The sequence below is a fragment of the Carassius carassius genome, chromosome 27 (assembly GCF_963082965.1).
Source record: "Carassius carassius chromosome 27, fCarCar2.1, whole genome shotgun sequence".
Classification (NCBI taxonomy): domain Eukaryota; kingdom Metazoa; phylum Chordata; class Actinopteri; order Cypriniformes; family Cyprinidae; genus Carassius; species Carassius carassius.
In genome coordinates, this window is record NC_081781.1 from 27817954 (window position 1) to 27837924 (window position 19971).

At 38.1% G+C, this 19971-nt stretch overlaps 1 protein-coding gene across 1 annotated transcript in view; it reads right to left on the reverse strand.

Annotated features, from left to right (window-relative positions):
- The window catches only part of dse (dermatan sulfate epimerase), a 30945-nt gene extending 12259 nt beyond the window's left edge, over positions 1-18686 (reverse strand). The window contains exons 1-3 of the mRNA XM_059513306.1: positions 18551-18686; positions 12827-13294; positions 6585-6838 (exon numbers count right to left, since the gene is read on the reverse strand). Of these exons, the coding sequence (XP_059369289.1) occupies positions 6585-6838; positions 12827-13248 (676 nt within the window). The 5' untranslated portion in view covers positions 13249-13294; positions 18551-18686. The remainder of the gene's footprint in view (positions 1-6584; positions 6839-12826; positions 13295-18550) is intronic.
- Positions 18687-19971: the final 1285 nt, after the last annotated feature.

The following is a 19971-nucleotide window of genomic DNA, read 5'->3' on the forward strand; positions in this document are numbered from 1 at the left end:
ATTAACTAACTAACAGCGATCACTTTTACCTCAGTAAACTCCTAATTTGCTGTTTATTAATAGTTAGTAAAACAGTTGTTGAGTTTAGGCATGAGGTCAAATGAAGAGATATAAAATATGGTCCTGCAGTGTAAGGCAATAATCTGTGCTTTAAGTACTAATAAACAAACAATAAGTTAGTACTATGCACGCTAACAAGCAACTAGTTAATAATTAGAATTGGTCCATAAACTAAAGTGCTTCCATATTTATTGCTACTGTCTTTGGAATACATCATTACTGAAAATGTCACTTCTATTGAAATTTAAATATTAAATGTAATATAACACAGTACAGTTAAAATTCAATAAAATACTAAGTAATCACATACTCAAAAGTCCACAGTAATTTCAAAGGAGTGTCTTCTTAAGAGATGTAAAGGTCTCAGTAGATCAGGTGAAGGTTGGAAGCTCATCCCACCATGAGCGCATACTGGGAAGTCACTTTGTACCTTATTGTGATGAAGCCTTCAGGCGGTGGTGGAATATAGACGCATGGGACAGTGCTGAGGTAGGAGAGTGCTGTTCTAGTGGTAGTTCTCATGGCCAAAATTAGAGCCTCGTTGTGCATACACAAGCCACAAGGTTGAGCTTAAAGGGTTAGTTCACCCAAAAAAATTACATTCTCAACCTCTTTCGATCCACAACCATAAGACTTCCCTTTAACTTCAGAACACAAATTAAGAAATTTGAAATACTCTCATCACTTTTGTTCATCCATTGAGAATCCATGCAACCAAAACTGATGCATCAAAAAGTCAAATAAGTAATTCATACTTTGTCGATTTATACTTTTTGCTGAATCAAAGTTTTGTTTGGATGGAATTTTTTATAAATGAAAGGAAGTCTTATGGGTTTGAAACGACATGAGGGCGAGTTAGAACTGCTCATTTTTGGGTGAATAAAACTTTTAGTGGGTGTTCCTTAACCAAGGCTGCTCTCCACAAACCCACATCATTTACTGCATATCAATGCTGTTATTTTATATAGAATCTTCTGCTTTGAAATGGAGCTGGGAAAAGTGGGAAGAGTGGGGTAAAAAGGAGCTCCAGATATTTGGACAGATATGAGAGAAGCGGATTCAAAAGGAAAAAGAACGGCAGGACATACTTTCAGGGCCAAAAACTACAGATTATGTTATGAATAGCTGCAGGGGAGGAATATAGACAGAGAGAGAAACACAAAAGAGCAAGAGAGAGAGAGGGGAAAATATCTGTTCTGAAATACTGGAGTCATGTGGAGAACTGCTTCACTGGAGAAATAATTACAGAGGCTTAAGTTCAGCTCTGCAGAATGACCCTGAGCAGCCTTAAATTCCAGGCAGGAATTCTGAGCGAGGGGGCAGACCTTCATCTTCATAATGTGTGTGTTTGGGGGGGGGCACTGAACTCTCTCCAAAAACCATGTGTCAGTTCAAGTGGGAGTAACAGATTGTGCACAGATTCAGTTCTGAAACTGAGAATTACTGTTTCGATTGGTATTAAAAGAAAGGTTTGTTACGTGCTGTTAAAGGAGTTTTCTGGGTTTAATAAAAGATATTGTGGAATATTGTCAATTATTTGCCCCAAACCACGCAGAACCCTGTCCATCAAACGGACCAAGACATAACATCACAACACAAATAATCAAATAACTAAAGGCAAAAGGGAATTGAAATACACAATAAAGTAATAAACAAACGCTACATAAGTAAATAAAAATTGAGAAATTACAAAACCTACCGTGCACAACCGCTCTAACCATTGTGCACTACACATGAATCAGAATGATTCCCCAAGTGAACTGCAGGAGGCTACTTATAGGTCGTCCCCATATATCTCCACCAAACAAGACAAGTCTTTAATAGCAAGGAAATTATTAAAGGGGCCCCAGATATTATCAAAAATTGCTTGCTTTCCCCTGATTGCATACGTGATCTTTTCTAAGGGCAGAGTTGCTGTTAATTCTGAAAGCCATCTACCTATCCTTGGTGTGTCCACCTCTTTCCAAGCAATTGCAATGACTCTTTTGGCCAACAACAGACCTACGTATATCTAAAAATAATCTATGCTTCTTTCTTATGTTAGTTAGCTGGGTAGATACCCAATAGAAACATTGTTGGTTCTAAATGTAATTTTATCTCTAATATTTCCTCAATACACTGTTTCACTTCTCCCCAGAAATCCTTTATTTGAGAACACTGCCACAAACAATGGAAGATTGTGTATGTCATTATTGAATTTGATAAGTTTAACTGGGGTCATATACGAACGCATTAACCAGTTGTACTGCAGAAGTTTCAAACGTGAGTTCACTGTTTGTATTTGTGCCTTGGTACACGCCCTCTCCCACTCCTCAATGGAGATATTCTCCTGTAGGTCCTCTCTCCAGGACTCAAGTTTACGTACTGACATTTCTGAAGATTCACCAACCACTTCATTATGTATTTTGAAAATTAAACCCCTTCTCTGGCAATCTCTCACCATCATTTCTTCGAGCTTTGATAGACTAGGAATGGACAGGGACTGATTTTGTCGAGTTCTAATAAAATCTCTCAGTTGCAAATATCGAAAGAACTGACTGCGAACTATGTCGTGCTTGACAACAATTTCATCAAAAGACATGGTGTGTATCATCAGGACTATAAAGATCTCCTATTTTTTGAAACCCCTGTTTCGCCCAAATTTTAACACCCCCCTCAACTCTTCCTGGGGGGAAGTGATCATTTCCCCATATCAGACTGAATACTGAGAGCGAGTCAGATACTTGACTCTAACACACTAATCATATTTTTACCCATAGGATACTTTGTGTTATTTTTGAGTTTCTTAGACTAAGCTGAGTAAAGGGGAAATGGGCAAAGGCAGCTTCACCTTCCATTTCTCTCCACAGTGGCACATTCTCCTCAGAGAAGTAGAACATCGTTGTTCTCAGTTGTGCCGCCCAGTAGTACCAAAGTGGGTTTGAGCGGCCCATCTATCTAAAGAAATTGAGATCCCTTGCATAACTGGTCTATAGTTAATTTATATGATATTGTTAAGAAGTGGAACAATTTGAATGCCTAGATAAGAGAATCGATTGACAACTTTAAATTGTGCAACTACATTAGTTGGATTTTCCCTGTCTACTTGGTTTAGTAACATAATGGATGTTTTAGACTTACTGTATTAATCTTATATCCTGAGATCTCGCCAAACTCCCTAATCAAGTCTAGCCGGGATGGATTTGTTGGTATTTTTGAGAAAAACAATTATGTCATCTGCATATAAAGCTAAACGATGCTCCATCTGTCCTATGGATATTCCAGAAATGCTATCATGTGACCTTACTGCAATTGCCAAAGGTTCAATTGCCATAATGAACAACAATGGAGACAAAGGGTCCCCTTGTCTACACCCTTGCTTTATTTTTATACTTTTTGAGGTATTACTGTTAGTCAAAATTTGTGCATATGGCTCCTTATCCAATTCTTATCCAATCTTATACAATTACAAAACATCTAATAACACTAACCTTACCCTCCCATGCTACCATAATTTAACATTATAAATTTTCTTTCATAAACCTCATTTTACCATAAACTAAATCAACTTTCACTCTCTGAAGATGCTATATTATTCTAAGAGAATCCGAACACAAATGAAGTACAGTAGTATCCCAATCCCAATTACTTTAAAGTTAACGCAGTGGCAATTTCCAAAGATACATTTTGCCTCTTAACTATTGTTTATAAAGAGTAAAATAAAAAATAAAAAGTATAAAAGTATTAGTTTTAAAGTATATAAAAAAAATATAAAAAAAGGGGACAAACCTAAAGAGCTTAGACTCTTGAACGTACTATAATCGGCTCAATCTTGTAAACTGTTTGTAAACCACTTTGTAAACCGCGATGCTCCAAGTCATTTTCTAATAATTCAGTCCGGTCCCTCTTCTGACCTGATCCGTTTGATGAAGTCCTCTGCCTCAACACAGTTGTTAAAGATGTGCGGCTGTTCTTTATAAGTCACTAGTAGTCGGGCAGGAGGGATGATGCCGCCACATCTTCATTAAATCTCACTGTATGGTTCTTGTAACGTACTTCTCTTTTTTGTCTTGGCTGCTCTCGTCACCAGTTCTTTATCCCTGAAGTTCAGAAACTTCATTATCAGCGTTCGGGGTGCTACTGGCCTGATTCTCTGAGCCCTCTCCACCGTTAGTTTTGTACGTCCCAGTTCCAGCGCTTCCGGTAGCCAGTTCTCCAAAAAGGCATACGCATCATTACCCTCTGCTCCCTCAGGAAAATTGACCAGCCTCAAATTGGAGCACCTTGATCTCGTCTCCAGGTCCAGTAGTTTTTCCTCCATGTCCTTGTTTTTGTTTTCTAGGACTCGTATTTTTGTTTGGTGCGTGGCTACATTATCTTCAGTTGTCGAAATCCTTGTTTCTGCCTCCGTGACTCGTTCTGCACAGTCTGTGATGTCTTTCCTGACACTTTCAATAGCAGACAATATGCCATCAAACTTGGTGGAAAACTCCGCTTTCATGTCGTTAATAGCAGTCAGAATGGTATCTGCCATATGACCGGACTCTCCCTCCGCTGTATCATTGCTCCTGTCCGACGATTTATCCTCAGGGGTCGAGCTAGCATTAGCCTCGTCGGAATCCATGGCTTCGAAGTTAGCCGAGGCTTTCTTACTAGAGTTAGTCGTCGTAAACTCCGACAATTTAGCTTGAAGAGTTTTATTTCGCCCCTGACCGACTTTCTTCTGTGACAACGGCATCACCCTAAGCTTATCTTTCCAAATAGAGTTCAAGTCCAATATTTATTAAGGAATTATAAAGGAATTAATGATTTTACTGCAAAATAAGTTAATAATAAAAATAAAATAATGTATTTGTTTCAAATAATAGTTACTATATATTTCAGGGTGTTGTATCCATGAAAATTAAAACAAGTTAGTCAATTAATATGGTTTTAGAACAATGTCTTTCTAAAAGAAAGTTAGTTGTATAATACATATTTTCCTAAGTCAGGGTTAAATGCGGAAAAATATAACACTAAATCAGACAAATTCAAGAGAATTTTGAATGTAATAATCCCATTGATTTAGGTCAAAATTATGTCCTGTTGTTCAATTTGTCACCTAAATGGGTCCAGTAAAGACTACTGTGATCTTTGTGGGTCAACAACAAGGAATCTATGAATAAATTATTTTGTGTGTTTTTTATATTATAACATTGAACAGCTATCTATATAGATATATATCGATAAAGAGTTCATTTGCAAAAAATAAGGATAACTCCGTTTTTAAAAAGGTTAAAAAATCTTTTTTATTATTATCCTGCATTCAAATTAGTATCAAATCAAACTGCAATTTGGTTGTTTTAATTACAAAAAAAAAAAAAAAAAAAAAAGCTGACAATGAAATGCAATAAAAACCTAACCTAAAAAAACCTAAAAAAAAAAAGGATTTAGGAAGATAAAAACGTATTGTGCTTGAGTTGAGATTTGAGAGTTTAGGAAGAACTACTTTCCTTCAATTTATGGTCACTTGAATACTTGTTATCTACAGGTGCATCTGAAAAAATTTACATATCATAATATCAATTAATTAAAAAAGCAAACTTTCTTATATTCTAGAGTCATTGCAAACAAACTGAAATATTTCAAGGTTTTTTATTTTATTTAATTCTGATGGTTTCAATTTATAGCTTATGAAAATTAAAATGTCAGTATCTCAAAAATTTGAATATTCCATTTTGAGCTTGATTAGTTTGATTAATTTTGAGTATAAATACTGGGTACCTCTTGGGCTAGTTTAGAACATTCAACCACAATTATGGGAAAGACTGCTGACTTGACAGTTGTCCAGAAGACAATCATTAACATCCTCCACAAGGAGGGTAAGCCAAAGAAGGCTTTGATGAAAGGGCTGGCTGTTCACAGAGTGCTGTATCAAAATATATTCATAGAAAGTTGACTGGAAGGAAAAAGTGTGGTAGGAAAAGGTGCACAAGCAACAGGGATGACCACAGCCATGGGAAGATTCAATGCCTCAGCAGTGCCACAGGCTGAACGCCTCCATGTCACACCGCATTGAAGCAGTAATTTGTGCAAAAAGGAGCCCCAACCAAGTATTGAGTGCATAGTTGAACCTGCTTTGGAGATCTTGAACATTTCTGTTTTTGTGAAAAAAAAATCTTTTTGGGAAGATATTCAAATATCTTTGATACCGAGTTTTTACAATTTTCCTTAGCTGTAAGTCATAACCATCAGAATTCGATACCCAGCCCTAACTAGAATAAGAAAATTTGCCTTTTTGAATAAAATTACAGAAATAAAAGAAATTTTCTATGATATTCTATTTTTTTTTTTTAGATGCACCTGTAGAAACATAGGGTGGTTCATTTTATCCACTGGCTCATCTTACCCCTTTCTGCCCTACCTAAACACAAAAAAGTGTGTCTGGGGTGTCACCATGATGTCACTTGCCTTGAAAGGCACCTTGATGGAGCTTCACACATACAGGTATGCAGATGCTTTTACACTGCCTGGACAAAAATACTCTGAAGGATTGCAAGACTTACCCTGGTTCATGACCACGAGGCTGCCGGTCAGAAGAGCAACACAGTTGGTGGGTTGATGGTTGTGGAGGTACTGGAATCCCCAGCCGCGGTGGTAAGATTTCTCATACATGTATCGTGAAGCATTCCCAATCACCTGCAGGAAGCGCTCCTGCTGAACTTTACTGAGGTACTCGTGCAGGAAGTCATAAGCTGTAGCAAAGCCGACCAGAGAATGAGCAATGGGAACCTCATCCCACGGAGCATCTTTCACCATCCTGAAACAAAACAGCTGCCTTTAAAACTCTGAAACACTTACTCTCACAAGCAAAGCAAACAGTGTTTGCTTACTCGGACAAATACATTTTTTCAGCCCTTTTTGTTTAGAGAGAGAGCTATAAAAGAGCTAGAAGTAAGCCTCTGGATGGCTTTTGGGAGGAAAGCTGCTCTAGTCTGCTAACTAAACATATATTTGTATTGGCAGTCATAGAGGTTACAAAATTCCAGTTATGTGAAGTGACCAAAAAAAAAAAAAAAGTTGCTGATATTAATTACCGAAGCTATGTATAGAAACTCTCTGCTGACTAGTAACTGAATTTAAGCTTTTGTTGAGAAAAATGACAATCAAAAAAAATTTACTACAATGGTGTTAGTGGTAGTAATTCAAAATAATTCAATAACTCAAAGAATAAGAAGAGTAGTAAATATCAATTACTAAAATTTGTTGATTGAATGATAGGTGTACAACATGAAAAAAAAGAAACACTAACCTAATAAAGCATAAGGTCAGAATATTTAAATGTGACCCTGGACCACAAAACCAGTCTTAAGTGTTGATTTTTCAAAATTGGGATTTATACATCTGAAAGCAAAATAAATAAGCTTTCCATTGATGTATGGTTTATTAGGATCGGACAATATTTGAACGAGATACAACTATTTGACAATCTGGAATTGGAATTGTCAACCTTGCAATTGCTTTTAATAAGAGCTGATTCATATTAATAAATAGATAAACAATGTCCATATAGATTAATGTGGTATATTTGAGCATTTAAGAGACTAGTGAAGTGGGTTTCAATTGCAATTCACAGGACAGTATTAAGATCTAGAAGTGAAATTTCTTACAAACCTGCATGGGCTGTTTTTTTTGGTAAGAAAAGAAGTGTCAGCTAAATGTTGATATTTAAGCTTCTAAAGAACAGTGGATGCTGTAGATCTGAATCTATACCTACACTCTGGAGTGTGAGCAATAATGACAACAATGTTATGAGTACCAGAAGTTGGAGGTTTGTGTTAGGCTGGTCCTGGTTGGCCACTACATGCTGGCGGCAGTGTAAATGAGAGTGCAGAACCGCAGCAGTTAACCCAACCATCAACATCTGAAAACACCGGAGTAGAGAAGGAAAAACTGGCACTATGAACGTTTACGACTTGAAAATATGTTTAAGAGCTGTGCACACATGAGAACTAAAAACCTCTCTAACATAACTCCAAATATACAAGCAACAAAGACCCTGTCGTATGCATATAACTCCGCTTCCCCGAATGATGGAATGTGGTGCTGCTTCAGTAGCCAGTGTGGGAGCTCTGCCTAAAAGTGAATCATTCCACAGCATCATCCCAACTGTGAGACATAAAGACCGTTGGGTTTCTGAATAAATCGGATGAATAGATGATTCATTGCCATGACTCTAGACAGTCTCTTGCCCCCACATATTCAAGGACAGGGGCGAACTTGTAAAATTATAAAAAAAAACAAACGCCATCCATAACTGTTCACAAGTGTTTAAGACAACTGAAGATGCACCCCAAAGTAGTTGGAGCAATCTTGTAAATTCCTGTTATTCAAGAGTTAGAGGTCACAAACTTTCCAAATAAGAACGAATGTGTCGGAATTAAATGATGACAGTGGAATCTGGGTCAATGTGATTCGCAGTTCAGTGAACAAAGAAAACCCATGGGCTAATTTTTGTGTTGGTTATTGAATACATGGAAACCAGATTTTGTGAGGACAGTAATTAAGCCTTCGATAAATTTGATGGGCAACATTCATCAGAGGTTTATCACAAGGGCTGCAAATCTTCTAAAAGGCCCTGCCTTCTAAAATTTAGAACTGTCTTTAAGAAGGATTTTATTGTCATCATTTAGTCAACCTCAGGTTGTTTCAAAGCTGTAGGAATTTCTCCTGCTGAAAACAAAAAAATAACATTTTTAAAGAATTTGGACAAAATCAAGGAAGGAAGTCAGCAACTGGTTTTGACTACCCACATTTTTTTTTTTTTAATGTTGTCTTTGGTTGAATAAAAAAAAAAAAAAGAAAAAAAACACCATGCAGGTGTGGAACAATGCAAGGGTCAGCAAATCATGACAGAAATGTTCTTCTTTTGGGTGAACTATCCCTTTTAGAGCATTTTTTTAAAATTTACTTTTACTCATATTAGTCCAGATCTAAATTTGCAGATAATTTGTGCCAGTCATACATGAACACATATTGATCTTCATAAACTTTAGCAGTGATATCAGAGGTAAGGCAAGCACATAAGACGCATCAGGTACAAGTTCAGACATATCAGAGGCGAGTCTAACTGTCAATCACTGCATTCAAGGCTTTTGTGGTTGTAGTGTCAGAGGCAAGTTTGGCCTGTCAACATTTTAGAGATAAGTTACAAGAAGCGATATGGTTGAAAGGGCTTTGGAGGTTTCTGTGAAAGTATTATAACGATCAAGCTCTAGACTGTTAAAGGGAAAGTGACAGTGAACACAAAACAGGCTAGGCACAAAACTTGTGTGCAAATCAAGACATCCTCAATTGTTTTTTTTCTACATGCAAACTCAAAACACGTTTCTAAAGAGAGAATCATTGCGGAATTAGAAACATGGAAGGTGACCCCAAAGAACTAGTTAATTATAGAACGATCTCAAATCTCCCTTTTCTGTCCAAGATACTAGAAAAGGTGGAATCCTCACAATTATATTCCTTCTAAAAACGAATGGAATGCATAGTCGATATAAAAAACTGGATGACGAGTAAAATCTTATTGCTAAATTCTGAAAAAACAGAGGTGTTAATTATAGGACCTAAAAACTCTGCTTGTAATAACCTAGAACACTGTCTAAGACTTGATGGTTGCTCTGTCAATTCTTCGTCATCAGTTAGGAACCTAGGTGTGCTATTTGATCGCAATCTTTCCATAGAAAGCCACGTTTCTAGCATTTGTAAAACTGCATTTTTCCATCTCAAAAATATATCTAAATTACGGCCTATGCTCTCAATGTCAAATGCAGAAATGTTAATCCATGCATTTATGACCTCAAGGTTAGATTATTGTAATGCTTTATTGGGTGGTTGTTCTGCACGCTTAGTAAACAAACTACAGCTAGTCCAAAATGCAGCAGCAAGAGTTCTTACTAGAACCAGGAAGTATGACCATATTAGCCCGGTCCTGTCAACACTGCACTGGCTCCCTATCAAACATCGTATAGATTTTAAAATATTGCTTATTACTTATAAAGCCCTGAATGGTTTAGCACCTCAGTATTTGAATGAGCTCCTTTTACATTATAATCCTCTACGACCGCTACGTTCTCAAAACTCAAAACTAGAATATCAAAATCAACTGCGGGCGGCAGATCCTTTTCCTATTTGGCGCCTGAACTCTGGAATAACCTACCTAACATTGTTCGGGAGGCAGACACACTCTTGCAGTTTAAATCTAGATTAAAGACCCATCTCTTTAACCTGGCTTATACATAACATACTAATATGCTTTTAATATCCAAATCTGTTAAAGGATTTTTAGGCTGCATTAATTAGGTAAACCGGAACCGGAAACACTTCCCATAACACCCTATGTACTTGCTACATCGTTAGAAGAATGGCATCTACGCTAATATTTGTCTGTTTCTCTCTTATTCCGAGGTCACCGTAGCCACCAGATCCAGTCTGTGTCCAGATCAGAGGGTCACTGCAGTCACCCGGATCCAGTACGTATCCAGACCAGATGGTGGATCAGCACCTAGAAAGGACCTCTACATCCCTGAAAGACAGTGGAGACCAGGACAACTAGAGCCCCAGATACAGATCCCCTGTAAAGACCTTGTCTCAGACGACCACCAGGACAAGACCACGGGAAACAGATGATTCTTCTGCACAATCTGACTTTGCTGCAGCCTGGAATTGAACTACTGGTTTCGTCTGGTCAGAGGAGAACTGGCCCCACAACTGAGCCTGGTTTCTCCCAAGGTTTTTTTCTCCATTCTGTCACCGATGGAGTTTCGGTTCCTTGCCGCTGTTGCCTCTGACTTGCTTAGTTGGGGTCACTTCATCTACAGCGATATCGTTGACTTGATTGCAAATAAATGCACAGACACTATTTAACCGAACAGAGATGACATCACTGAATTCAATGATGAACTGCCTTTAACTATCATTTTGCATTATTGACACACTGTTTTCCTAATGAACATTGTTCAGTTGCTTTGACGCAATGTATTTTGTTTAAAGAGCTATATAAATAAAGATGACTTGACTTGACTTAAATTGACATAATACTAATAACAGAACTAATAATGCATTATGCTTTTATGTAATTGATATTATACAATATTATATATCAGAGTGCATCTTTAGACAACATAAGGGAAAATGTGTACCTGGAATACTATGCAAGTCGCTTTGGAAAAAAAAAACAAAAAAAAACAAATGGCTGTATAGAAGAGGTTTTGCAGACTGGAAATGGAAATTAAGTTTAGAGGATATTACCAAATTTGTGTACATGCACCTGTTGTAAATATGGCAAATATTTTGTGCGAGGAACTAAGAAACTCTGAAATCACAATATTGCAAATAAATACCTCAAGAAATTATCATTAAATAAGAAGAAATAAGAAGAAATAATCATTTTAGTACTTAGCATTCACTACAAAGGTTTAATAAGTGTTTTAGCTCAAAAACAGGACACATTTCTATCAAATCAACTGGTGTAACTGGTCCTACTCAGGTTTGAAGCAGGCTAAGCAGGTGACCATTAGTGTTAATTAATAGTTTGTCATTTGAGCTCAGGTGAGGGAGGTTTACCTGCATAGCTCTTACTAGCAGACCTACATAATACTCACCCACATAAACTACACTGTGTCACGGCACGTTTCCCAAAAGCATTGATAGCTAACTACGGTCAGAAGTTCCATTAAACTATTGGTAACTTGTGACCATAGCTGCTTTTAGGAAATGCATCCCAGAGCAGGATTTGAACTATAGCTACAACCTGCTTAAACAGTCTCATTAACGAGAAATGCCAATGACTGCGTTTACATGCACAGCTCTTACAATATGATCCTCATTACTAGGGCTGTGTGATATTCATGAAAAATGTCTGACTGTCAACTGTGATGTGGTTTGTGCTCATGCTTCAGGTGTGTGTCAGACAGCAAGAAGAGATGGCAAGGAGCCGTTTTCTGCAACTTTTTAAACTCAACTCTTTTTAACATCAAACTATTGTCTTCTATATGCATGGACCTAAAACATTTTGAAGTACCCTATTTTTAAAATGATTCAGACATTTTAAACTGCCTTTAACTGTCATTTTGGATTATTGACACACTGGTTTCCTAATTAATGTTATTCAGTAGCTTTGACAATCTTTTTTTGTTTAAAGCGATATATAAATAAAAGGTGACTTGATATTGCATGCTGTTATAGCAATATGCATATTTCAATATATAGTATGGAAGGATTTTCCGGACTTTTTTCAAATGGAATTGCAAATTGTATTTTCATTTGCGTTTTCAAAATGTGGATGTATAAATTGTCAAATAATCCAAATGCAATTGCTTTCGCGAATGCACAGTGAGTAGCCTATTTCAAATGAAAAAGCCATTTTCAAATGCATGTCTCATGTCTTACGAGCTATGAGCCTGTCATATTTAAATAGCAATATTAATAACCACATTTGCTTTTTCACTCTCTCTTCCTTTTGCATTTGAATTTCTGACGTCTACACTGAAACCTGTCAATCAAGTGACAGGGGTGGGGCCATTTTATTGGGCGTGTTTGCATTGGGATGTGACGTCACTGACGGTTGATGGTAATAAACAATTATTAATAGACGATTTTGAACGGTAATGCAAGATTTGCAATTGCATTTGGATTATGTCAATTTATGCGTCCACATTTTGAAAACGCAAATGCAATTCCATTTGAAAATAGTCCAGAAAATCCTTCCATAATATAGCGCAGCTCTACTCATTACACAGGCACACTTTACCAGTTTGGCTGCGCAGCCATGCGCTCCATGTATTCCTTGGCTATGTCCAGTGCACCTGCACGGTGTGGGTACAGCAGGCAGAACATAGAGAGCAGGCCCAAGTTGTTCCCATAGACTTCATTCCAGCGAGCACTAAACTCAGTAGGGTTCCAAGGGGGCAGATACTCCTCCGGTCGCTCCAGTATGTCCTCCCCGGCCTCCCGGATCTGTCGGGCCAAAGCCTTGTGTGTCCCCACCGCTGCCTGCTGCAGCTCCTCAACTTCTGCCTGGCCAAAGTACAGCATGGGGTGAGTTCCCTCGTAGTTCCCTCCAAGGAACGGAATGCCTCCGCTGGGGTCCACTTTAGCCAGAGCCGGGGACACTAGAATCCACAGTGCACTTATAAAGAACACGGTTGGTGCACCACGGGTGTAAGTTCTCATTCTGGCATCAGAGAGGTAGAGACCACATCACCTTGCTCCCTCTCAGCTGAGGAGACAGAAAGAGAGAGACGTTATTTTCCCTGCTACACTGCTGGGTCTGAATGCCTACAGTAATTAGAGCCAGCTGTAGGGCTGATCTCTCTGGGTTTTTCTATGCATTATGAAACGGAGACGAAAGTTCACCCTGCCTCTTTTCTTCACCAGGCTCTCTAGGAAACACCTCTTGCATAAAAGCTCCCTAGATACAGTACTCAAAAACACAATTAATCAAACTTTAATGGTCATCATGTCTGTATGATAATAGTGGAGTGTTTAAATAGAGTTTTTAAAGTGGTGTCTGGTCAATTGTGCTCCTTCCTGCAAAAAAAAAGATCTGTATGAAGAATTTCTGTCAGGTTTCAGGCCCCACCATAGCACAGAAACTGCATTTGATAAAATTACAAATGTCTTGCTTCTTGCATCAGATCAAGAAACATGTTACCCATTTCTGATGCAGAAAAGCTAGTTCATGCATTCATGACCTCTAGACTGGACTATTGTAATGCACTTCTTGGTGGTTGTCCTGCATCTTCAGTAAACAAGCTACAGGTAGTCCAAAATGTAGCGGCTCCTTACCAGGTCAAGAGTCCTTACCAGGTCAAGAAAATATGATCATATTACCCCAGTTTTACAGTCTCTATACTGGCTACCTATTAAATTCCGTATCAGTTACAAAATATTTCTACTTGCCTATAAGGCCCTTAATGGTTTAGCTCCTGTATACCTAACTTCTACCATGCTACAATCCATCACACTCCCTAAGGTCACAAAACGGTGGACCTAGTATAGCAAAGTCCACTAAAAGAGGGAGAGCTTTTTCGCATTTGGCTCCCAAACTCTGGAATAGCCTTCCTGATAATGTTCAGAGTTCAAAAAATCTATTTTGCCAAGCATTCAAATAATGCATCTCATAATTGGACTGCAGTTGTATTTGATCAAAAGCGCATTATTATTCTTTAGCTTGGGTTAAACTAATTCATTTTACTTGGTAAGAACAGCTACGCTAATTATGTCTATTTGTTTCTCTGTTTTGCCACAGCATTTACACCTGGATCCAGAACACCTGAGAAGAGATGATGTCACCCCCTCAGAGGACCTCAGATGATGAAACAACATACAGAACTAACAAGTTTTGCTATAAGAGTGATTGCATCATATAATAATTGCTGTTAATAGTGTTAATCGTCTGTTTGATTGTCTTTTTTTCGTACACTTCTGCCATAAACTGACAGTCACCACTTATAACCTACTAATAAATATTGTAGAAACTTAATTTTCTGTAAAGTTGCTTTGCAATGATTTGTATCATAAAAAGCACTATACAAAAACTTGAATTGAATTTGAGCAAATCTTAACCGTTGCTGTTCCTGAACCACTTTCCAGAACACTCCTCCACAACCTGCCATGCATCGGTCAGATAAAACTCACTTATTGCAATGATTATCATGATCAAGTAAGAGTCCCTACTATTAGATGCTGCACCAAAATAGTTAGACTTTTGAACTGTCCCATTGTCAAGTCAATTAAAAGGTCATTGCACACAGAGTCATATAAACACACACACACACACACACACACACACAGTACAGACCAAAAGTTTGGCCACACCTTCTCATTCAAAGAGTTTTCTTTATTTTCATGACTATGAAAATTGTAGAGTCACACTGAAGGCATCAAGGGCTATTTGAGCAAGAAGGAGAGAGATGGGGTGCTGCGCCAGATGACCTGGCCTCCACAGTCACCGGACCTGAACCCAATCGAGATGGTTTAGGGGTGAGCTGGACCGCAGACAGAAGGCAAAAGGGCCAACAAGTGCTAAGCATCTCTCGGGGAACTTCTTCAAGACTGTTGGAAGACCATTTCAGGTGACTACCTCTTGAAGCGCATCAAGAGAATGCCAAGAGTGTGCAAAGCAGTAATCAAAGCAAAAGGTGGCTACTTTGAAGAACCTTGAATATGACATATTTTCAGTTGTTTCACACTTTTTTGTTATGTATATAATTCCACAGGCCGGCGACACACTGGATGCGTTGCGCAAGTGTCTCAGCCGTGTGGCGTGTCCGTTTTTAATTCGGCTCCCATGTTAACAGGTTAGAGCTTGCAGACTGCGTGCGTGAGACGGTTCACCTCAACTGTGAGAGACAGAATCTGATACAATAGAAAAATAGAACTTCATATTTGGTACAGAAACCTTTGTTTACAATTACAGAGATCAGATGTTTCCTGTAGTCCAGGTTTGCACACACTGCAGCAGGGATTTTGGCCCACTTCTCCATTCAGGTCTTCTCCAGATCTTTCAGGTTTTGGGGTTGTCACTGGGCAACATGGAGTTTCAGCTCCCTCCATAGATTTTCTATTGGGTTCAGATCTGAAGACCAGCTAGGCCACTCCAGGACCTTGAAATGCTTCTTACGGAGCCACTCCTTAGTGGCCCTGGCTGTGTGTTTGGGGTCACGGTCGTGCTGGAAGACCCAGCCATGACCAATCTTCAATGCTCTTACTGAGTGGGGGGGGGGGGGGGGGGTCATCTTGAATTTCTTCCATTTTCTAATGATTGCACCAACAGTTGTTGCCTTCTAACCATTGCCTATTGTCCTGTAGCCCATCCCAGCCTTGTGCAGGTCTACAATTTTGTCCCTGTTGTCCTTAGACAGCTCTTTGGTCTTGCCCATATTGGAAAGGTTGAAGTGTTGAAAGTTTGAAAGGTTCAATGTGATTTTCTGGATTATTTTATTCTGTCTGTCTCTCACAACTGAGGTGTACCTATGATGAAAATGACAGATCTCTCAATTCTTTGTAAGTGGGAAAACTTGAAAAATCGCCAGTGTATAAGATACTTATTGGTCACACTAGATTTCAATTTACATTTTTAAAGAGTTATTTTTGGTGTTTCACCTTTAGTACGATAGGACAGATCAGAGTAGACAGGAAGCAAAGTTGGAGAGCGATAGGGGCAGAATCGGGAAAGCTCCTCGATTCAGGAATCAAACTCAGGACATCCGTAGTGCGACAGCACTGTGTGTCAGCGCACTGGCCACAAGGTTATCAGCACCTCAACTTAATTTGTAAAAATTGTGTTAGTTTGTGAAGATTATCCTGATGAACAAAACATGCAAGTATAATTAATTTTATTGCCATAGAGCTTATCTTTTGCAATAATCCAGAAACGAATAGGAAAACACCATTGGCTTGCTTGTGTGTGTATATATACATGTTATATATTGTTAAATATGTTATTAGACACACACAGTACTGTGCAAAGGCCACTAGTATTTTCACCAACAAAAAATGGTTCTAAGTCAGTTGTTTCTATGTTTTGCTGTAGTGTGTCAGTAGGAATTCATTTTACATTTCCAAAATTTATTTTTGCCATGAAATGTAATCCAGTAAAATTGTTGTTTACAAAAGGAGTCTGACAGCAGCCAGTGCTCCACACAGAGACCTGATCTCATCATCAGTCTGTCTGGAATAACACGAAGAAGCAGAACAAACTGAGACGGACTCAATCCAGATGAAATTGTGGCAATGTCTCAAACACTTCAAGAAACCTGCAAAGCTACAGTACTGTGCAAAGTTTTAGGCACTTGTGTAAAAATGCTGCAAAGTGAGGATGCGGTCAAAAATAATGCAATAAATAGATTTTATTAATCAACATCTATTAACTTAACTAAATCAAATAAACATTTTGTGTGCATTTAAAAAAAGCTTTTGTCCTAGGTGCACTTGAGCATTGGTTTTCAGGTAGCTTTGCAGGTAGGTTTCTTGAAGTGTCTTAGATACATTCCCACAGTTCTTGTGGATTGAGTTTGTCTCGGTTTGTTCTGTTCTTCATGTTATTCCAGAAAAACTGGATGATGGTAAGATCAGATCTCTGTGTGGAGCACTGGCTGCTGTCAGACTCTTTGTGCAAAAAAAACAAAAAACTCACTGGATTATTACAATTAGTGGCAAAAAATAAAGTTTCAGAATAATTAGTCACATGCCATTTATGGGATCATTATTGGCTCAAAATAAAATATCTGAGGGGGGCATTCATAAGTTTAGCAATTGCCAATGAGATGTGGGAATGCTAATGTATAGCTTTCTCCAGGAATCACAGACCTCCTTGGTTTGAACAAACAAAGCCACAGTGTTTACACTTTTGAGAAAGCCTACCTACTTCTAGCTGACTGAGCATACAAGCTGAGAAAGGTGAAAGTAAATGAATGTTCACCTTTAGTGAGCGATTAAAGAGTCCAGACACAGAGACTGCTTACATTTTTTTTTTTGATTAGCAGCATTTAAGCTTGTTGTGTCTGCGAAAAGTCAGAACTTGCTAATATTCAGCGAACCACAACCACGTCTTTCCAAGAACAGGAATGTGTGCTCTCTGCTCCTCCTCCAGACTGACTAACACACAGTTGGTCAAATGGAAAATTAGCTGGTCCAGTTTTATGGGGTGTCTAGACATGCGTCCAGTGCAGCCGGTATCTATTACCCCGGTCTTACAAAAAAAAAACTTCAGATATGATCCTTTCATTTTCTTCAATATGAGTGATCGAATCACAATTTAAGATGCATCATTAATTCATAATTTCCTTCCAGTTAGTACTGCACTCATTGGATTCCGGATAAGTCTTTAGAAAGGTGAAACCAAATAGGGCAAGTCACAGCAGTGGCCCTTGACCCCTCAACTTCTGCATTCCAGCTAGGAAACACATGGTCAAACAACTAATGCTTGCATTAGCTGTGTGTGAAGGATCGGAGCGCACACACACACACACTCACTCAAAGATGTAGAGAACAGGGTTGTCTCTTGAAGAAAAAAAAAGTAGCTACATCGTATGCCATTTCTATTGTCCTTCTATAAATCTATCACATAGAAAAACCACATGCCATCAAAGAAAGAGAAAGCCCATCTAATTATGTTCTTCGGCTAACCAAAATTGTACATGGTTATCTATATTGTAATTATATATTTTCATAAAAATTATGACACTTTCAGTGCAAGTCACGCTGACTGATCGCAAATATCCCAAATAAAAGATCTACGAAAACATTGTGGCATAAAAAATAAACAATAACACGGTTAAAATAAAAAGCGGTTTATCAATTGTATACAGTATAGTTAAAAAGGAAAACAAATATCTTTAACTTTTTGTTGTCGTTGTTAACTTCGTTTGAGGATTCAATGTTAGACTCTTAGAATCTGTACTAAACGCTCTTTAACGTTCAAAACATGAAAACTTACATCAAATCATAAGAAATGTCCGAGTTCCGTTACCTCTCAGATCAACTGGCGTAAAATTAACCTTGCCAAAAAACGCCGAAGCCGTGGGTCTCATGCCTGACGGAGAGCATCCGTGGGCCTGAAAGAGTTTGTCGTCGATAGATGCGCAGAACCGCAATCAGCTGCGCAGAAAGAAAGCCACTAAACAACGTCACATCTGCTGGAGGAGGTGCGCTCTGGAGGAGAGGGAGGGGAAACATTCCCCCCGTGGGTCCTTGCCTTCTCTCTCTCTTTCAGTAACACTTTCAATGTAGCCTGTGTATTCAATAACCAAGCCTCTTAAAAGACATGGAAACCTTTATAATGAAATTTGGGAAGTGGATATTTTCATTCTTGAGAGTTGTGGTTTTGACGTTCTACCATCTACATTTGAATGAATATACACTATATAGTATAGAATTACTATATCTATTCACACACACGCACACACGTCTTCCGCTTATTTTTTTTTACCATAATTTAAATATTGCATTGAACAGCCTAGTTGTAGTTCTGTATTTGTCATATGACCATTTAAAATGAACTAGTGTAGGCAACACACAAACACATATGTACACATTATAACTTGTCACAGGACCTAAGCTTTCCTCTTATATATTCTTGTAAATTTGAATCCACCATCTTGAGTGTAATAATAATAATAATAGAAAATAAAAGATCTTGTTAGGTCTATAGGTGTCAACTATTTAAATAGAATATTACTGAATGTTTATCATTTATATTCAAATGCGAAATAATGAAATGTATTTCTTTGCATCTACCTTACCTATCTCCTTTAAATAGAATAAAACATTTGTGCTGTTGAATGTGAGCAATAAGCAAATACTGCATAGTTTGGAAATACGCAGTGGCAATCAGGAGCATCAACACATGAAATTTCTTAAACACTCATTAAATGTTTTTATTTTTTATTTTATCTGCACATATGAACACTTTCCCTGCACCTCAATAAACAAGCACTAGTGCTACTCACGACATACAGGATAATTTTTTTTTTCTTTTTCAGAAAAGTAGGTCATGCTTATGATGAGCGTTTCCATACTTCTGTACTCATGATGAAGCTGCCAAGTGTCACTTAATACTCCGATTTATAACACTGTACCATTTATGTAAAATCCATTACAGCCTACCAATGAAGAAACCTCATCAGAGCACAAAACATAAAAACATCTATTCCACTTACATTGCTTTAAACAAATCATTATTAAAGCTCAGGGCCAGCACACACATGAAACAAATAACAGGTTTTGGGTGAGAGATGTGCCCTGACACATAAAATCACTGAATGGGAGGGTAAAGCTTGGCACCATTCAACACCGGTCCTGCACATGACAGAAACTGACTGTTAACACTGACTATCACCCAACAGCACAATATATTTTTACACAATATGTTTCTATAACATTACATACACA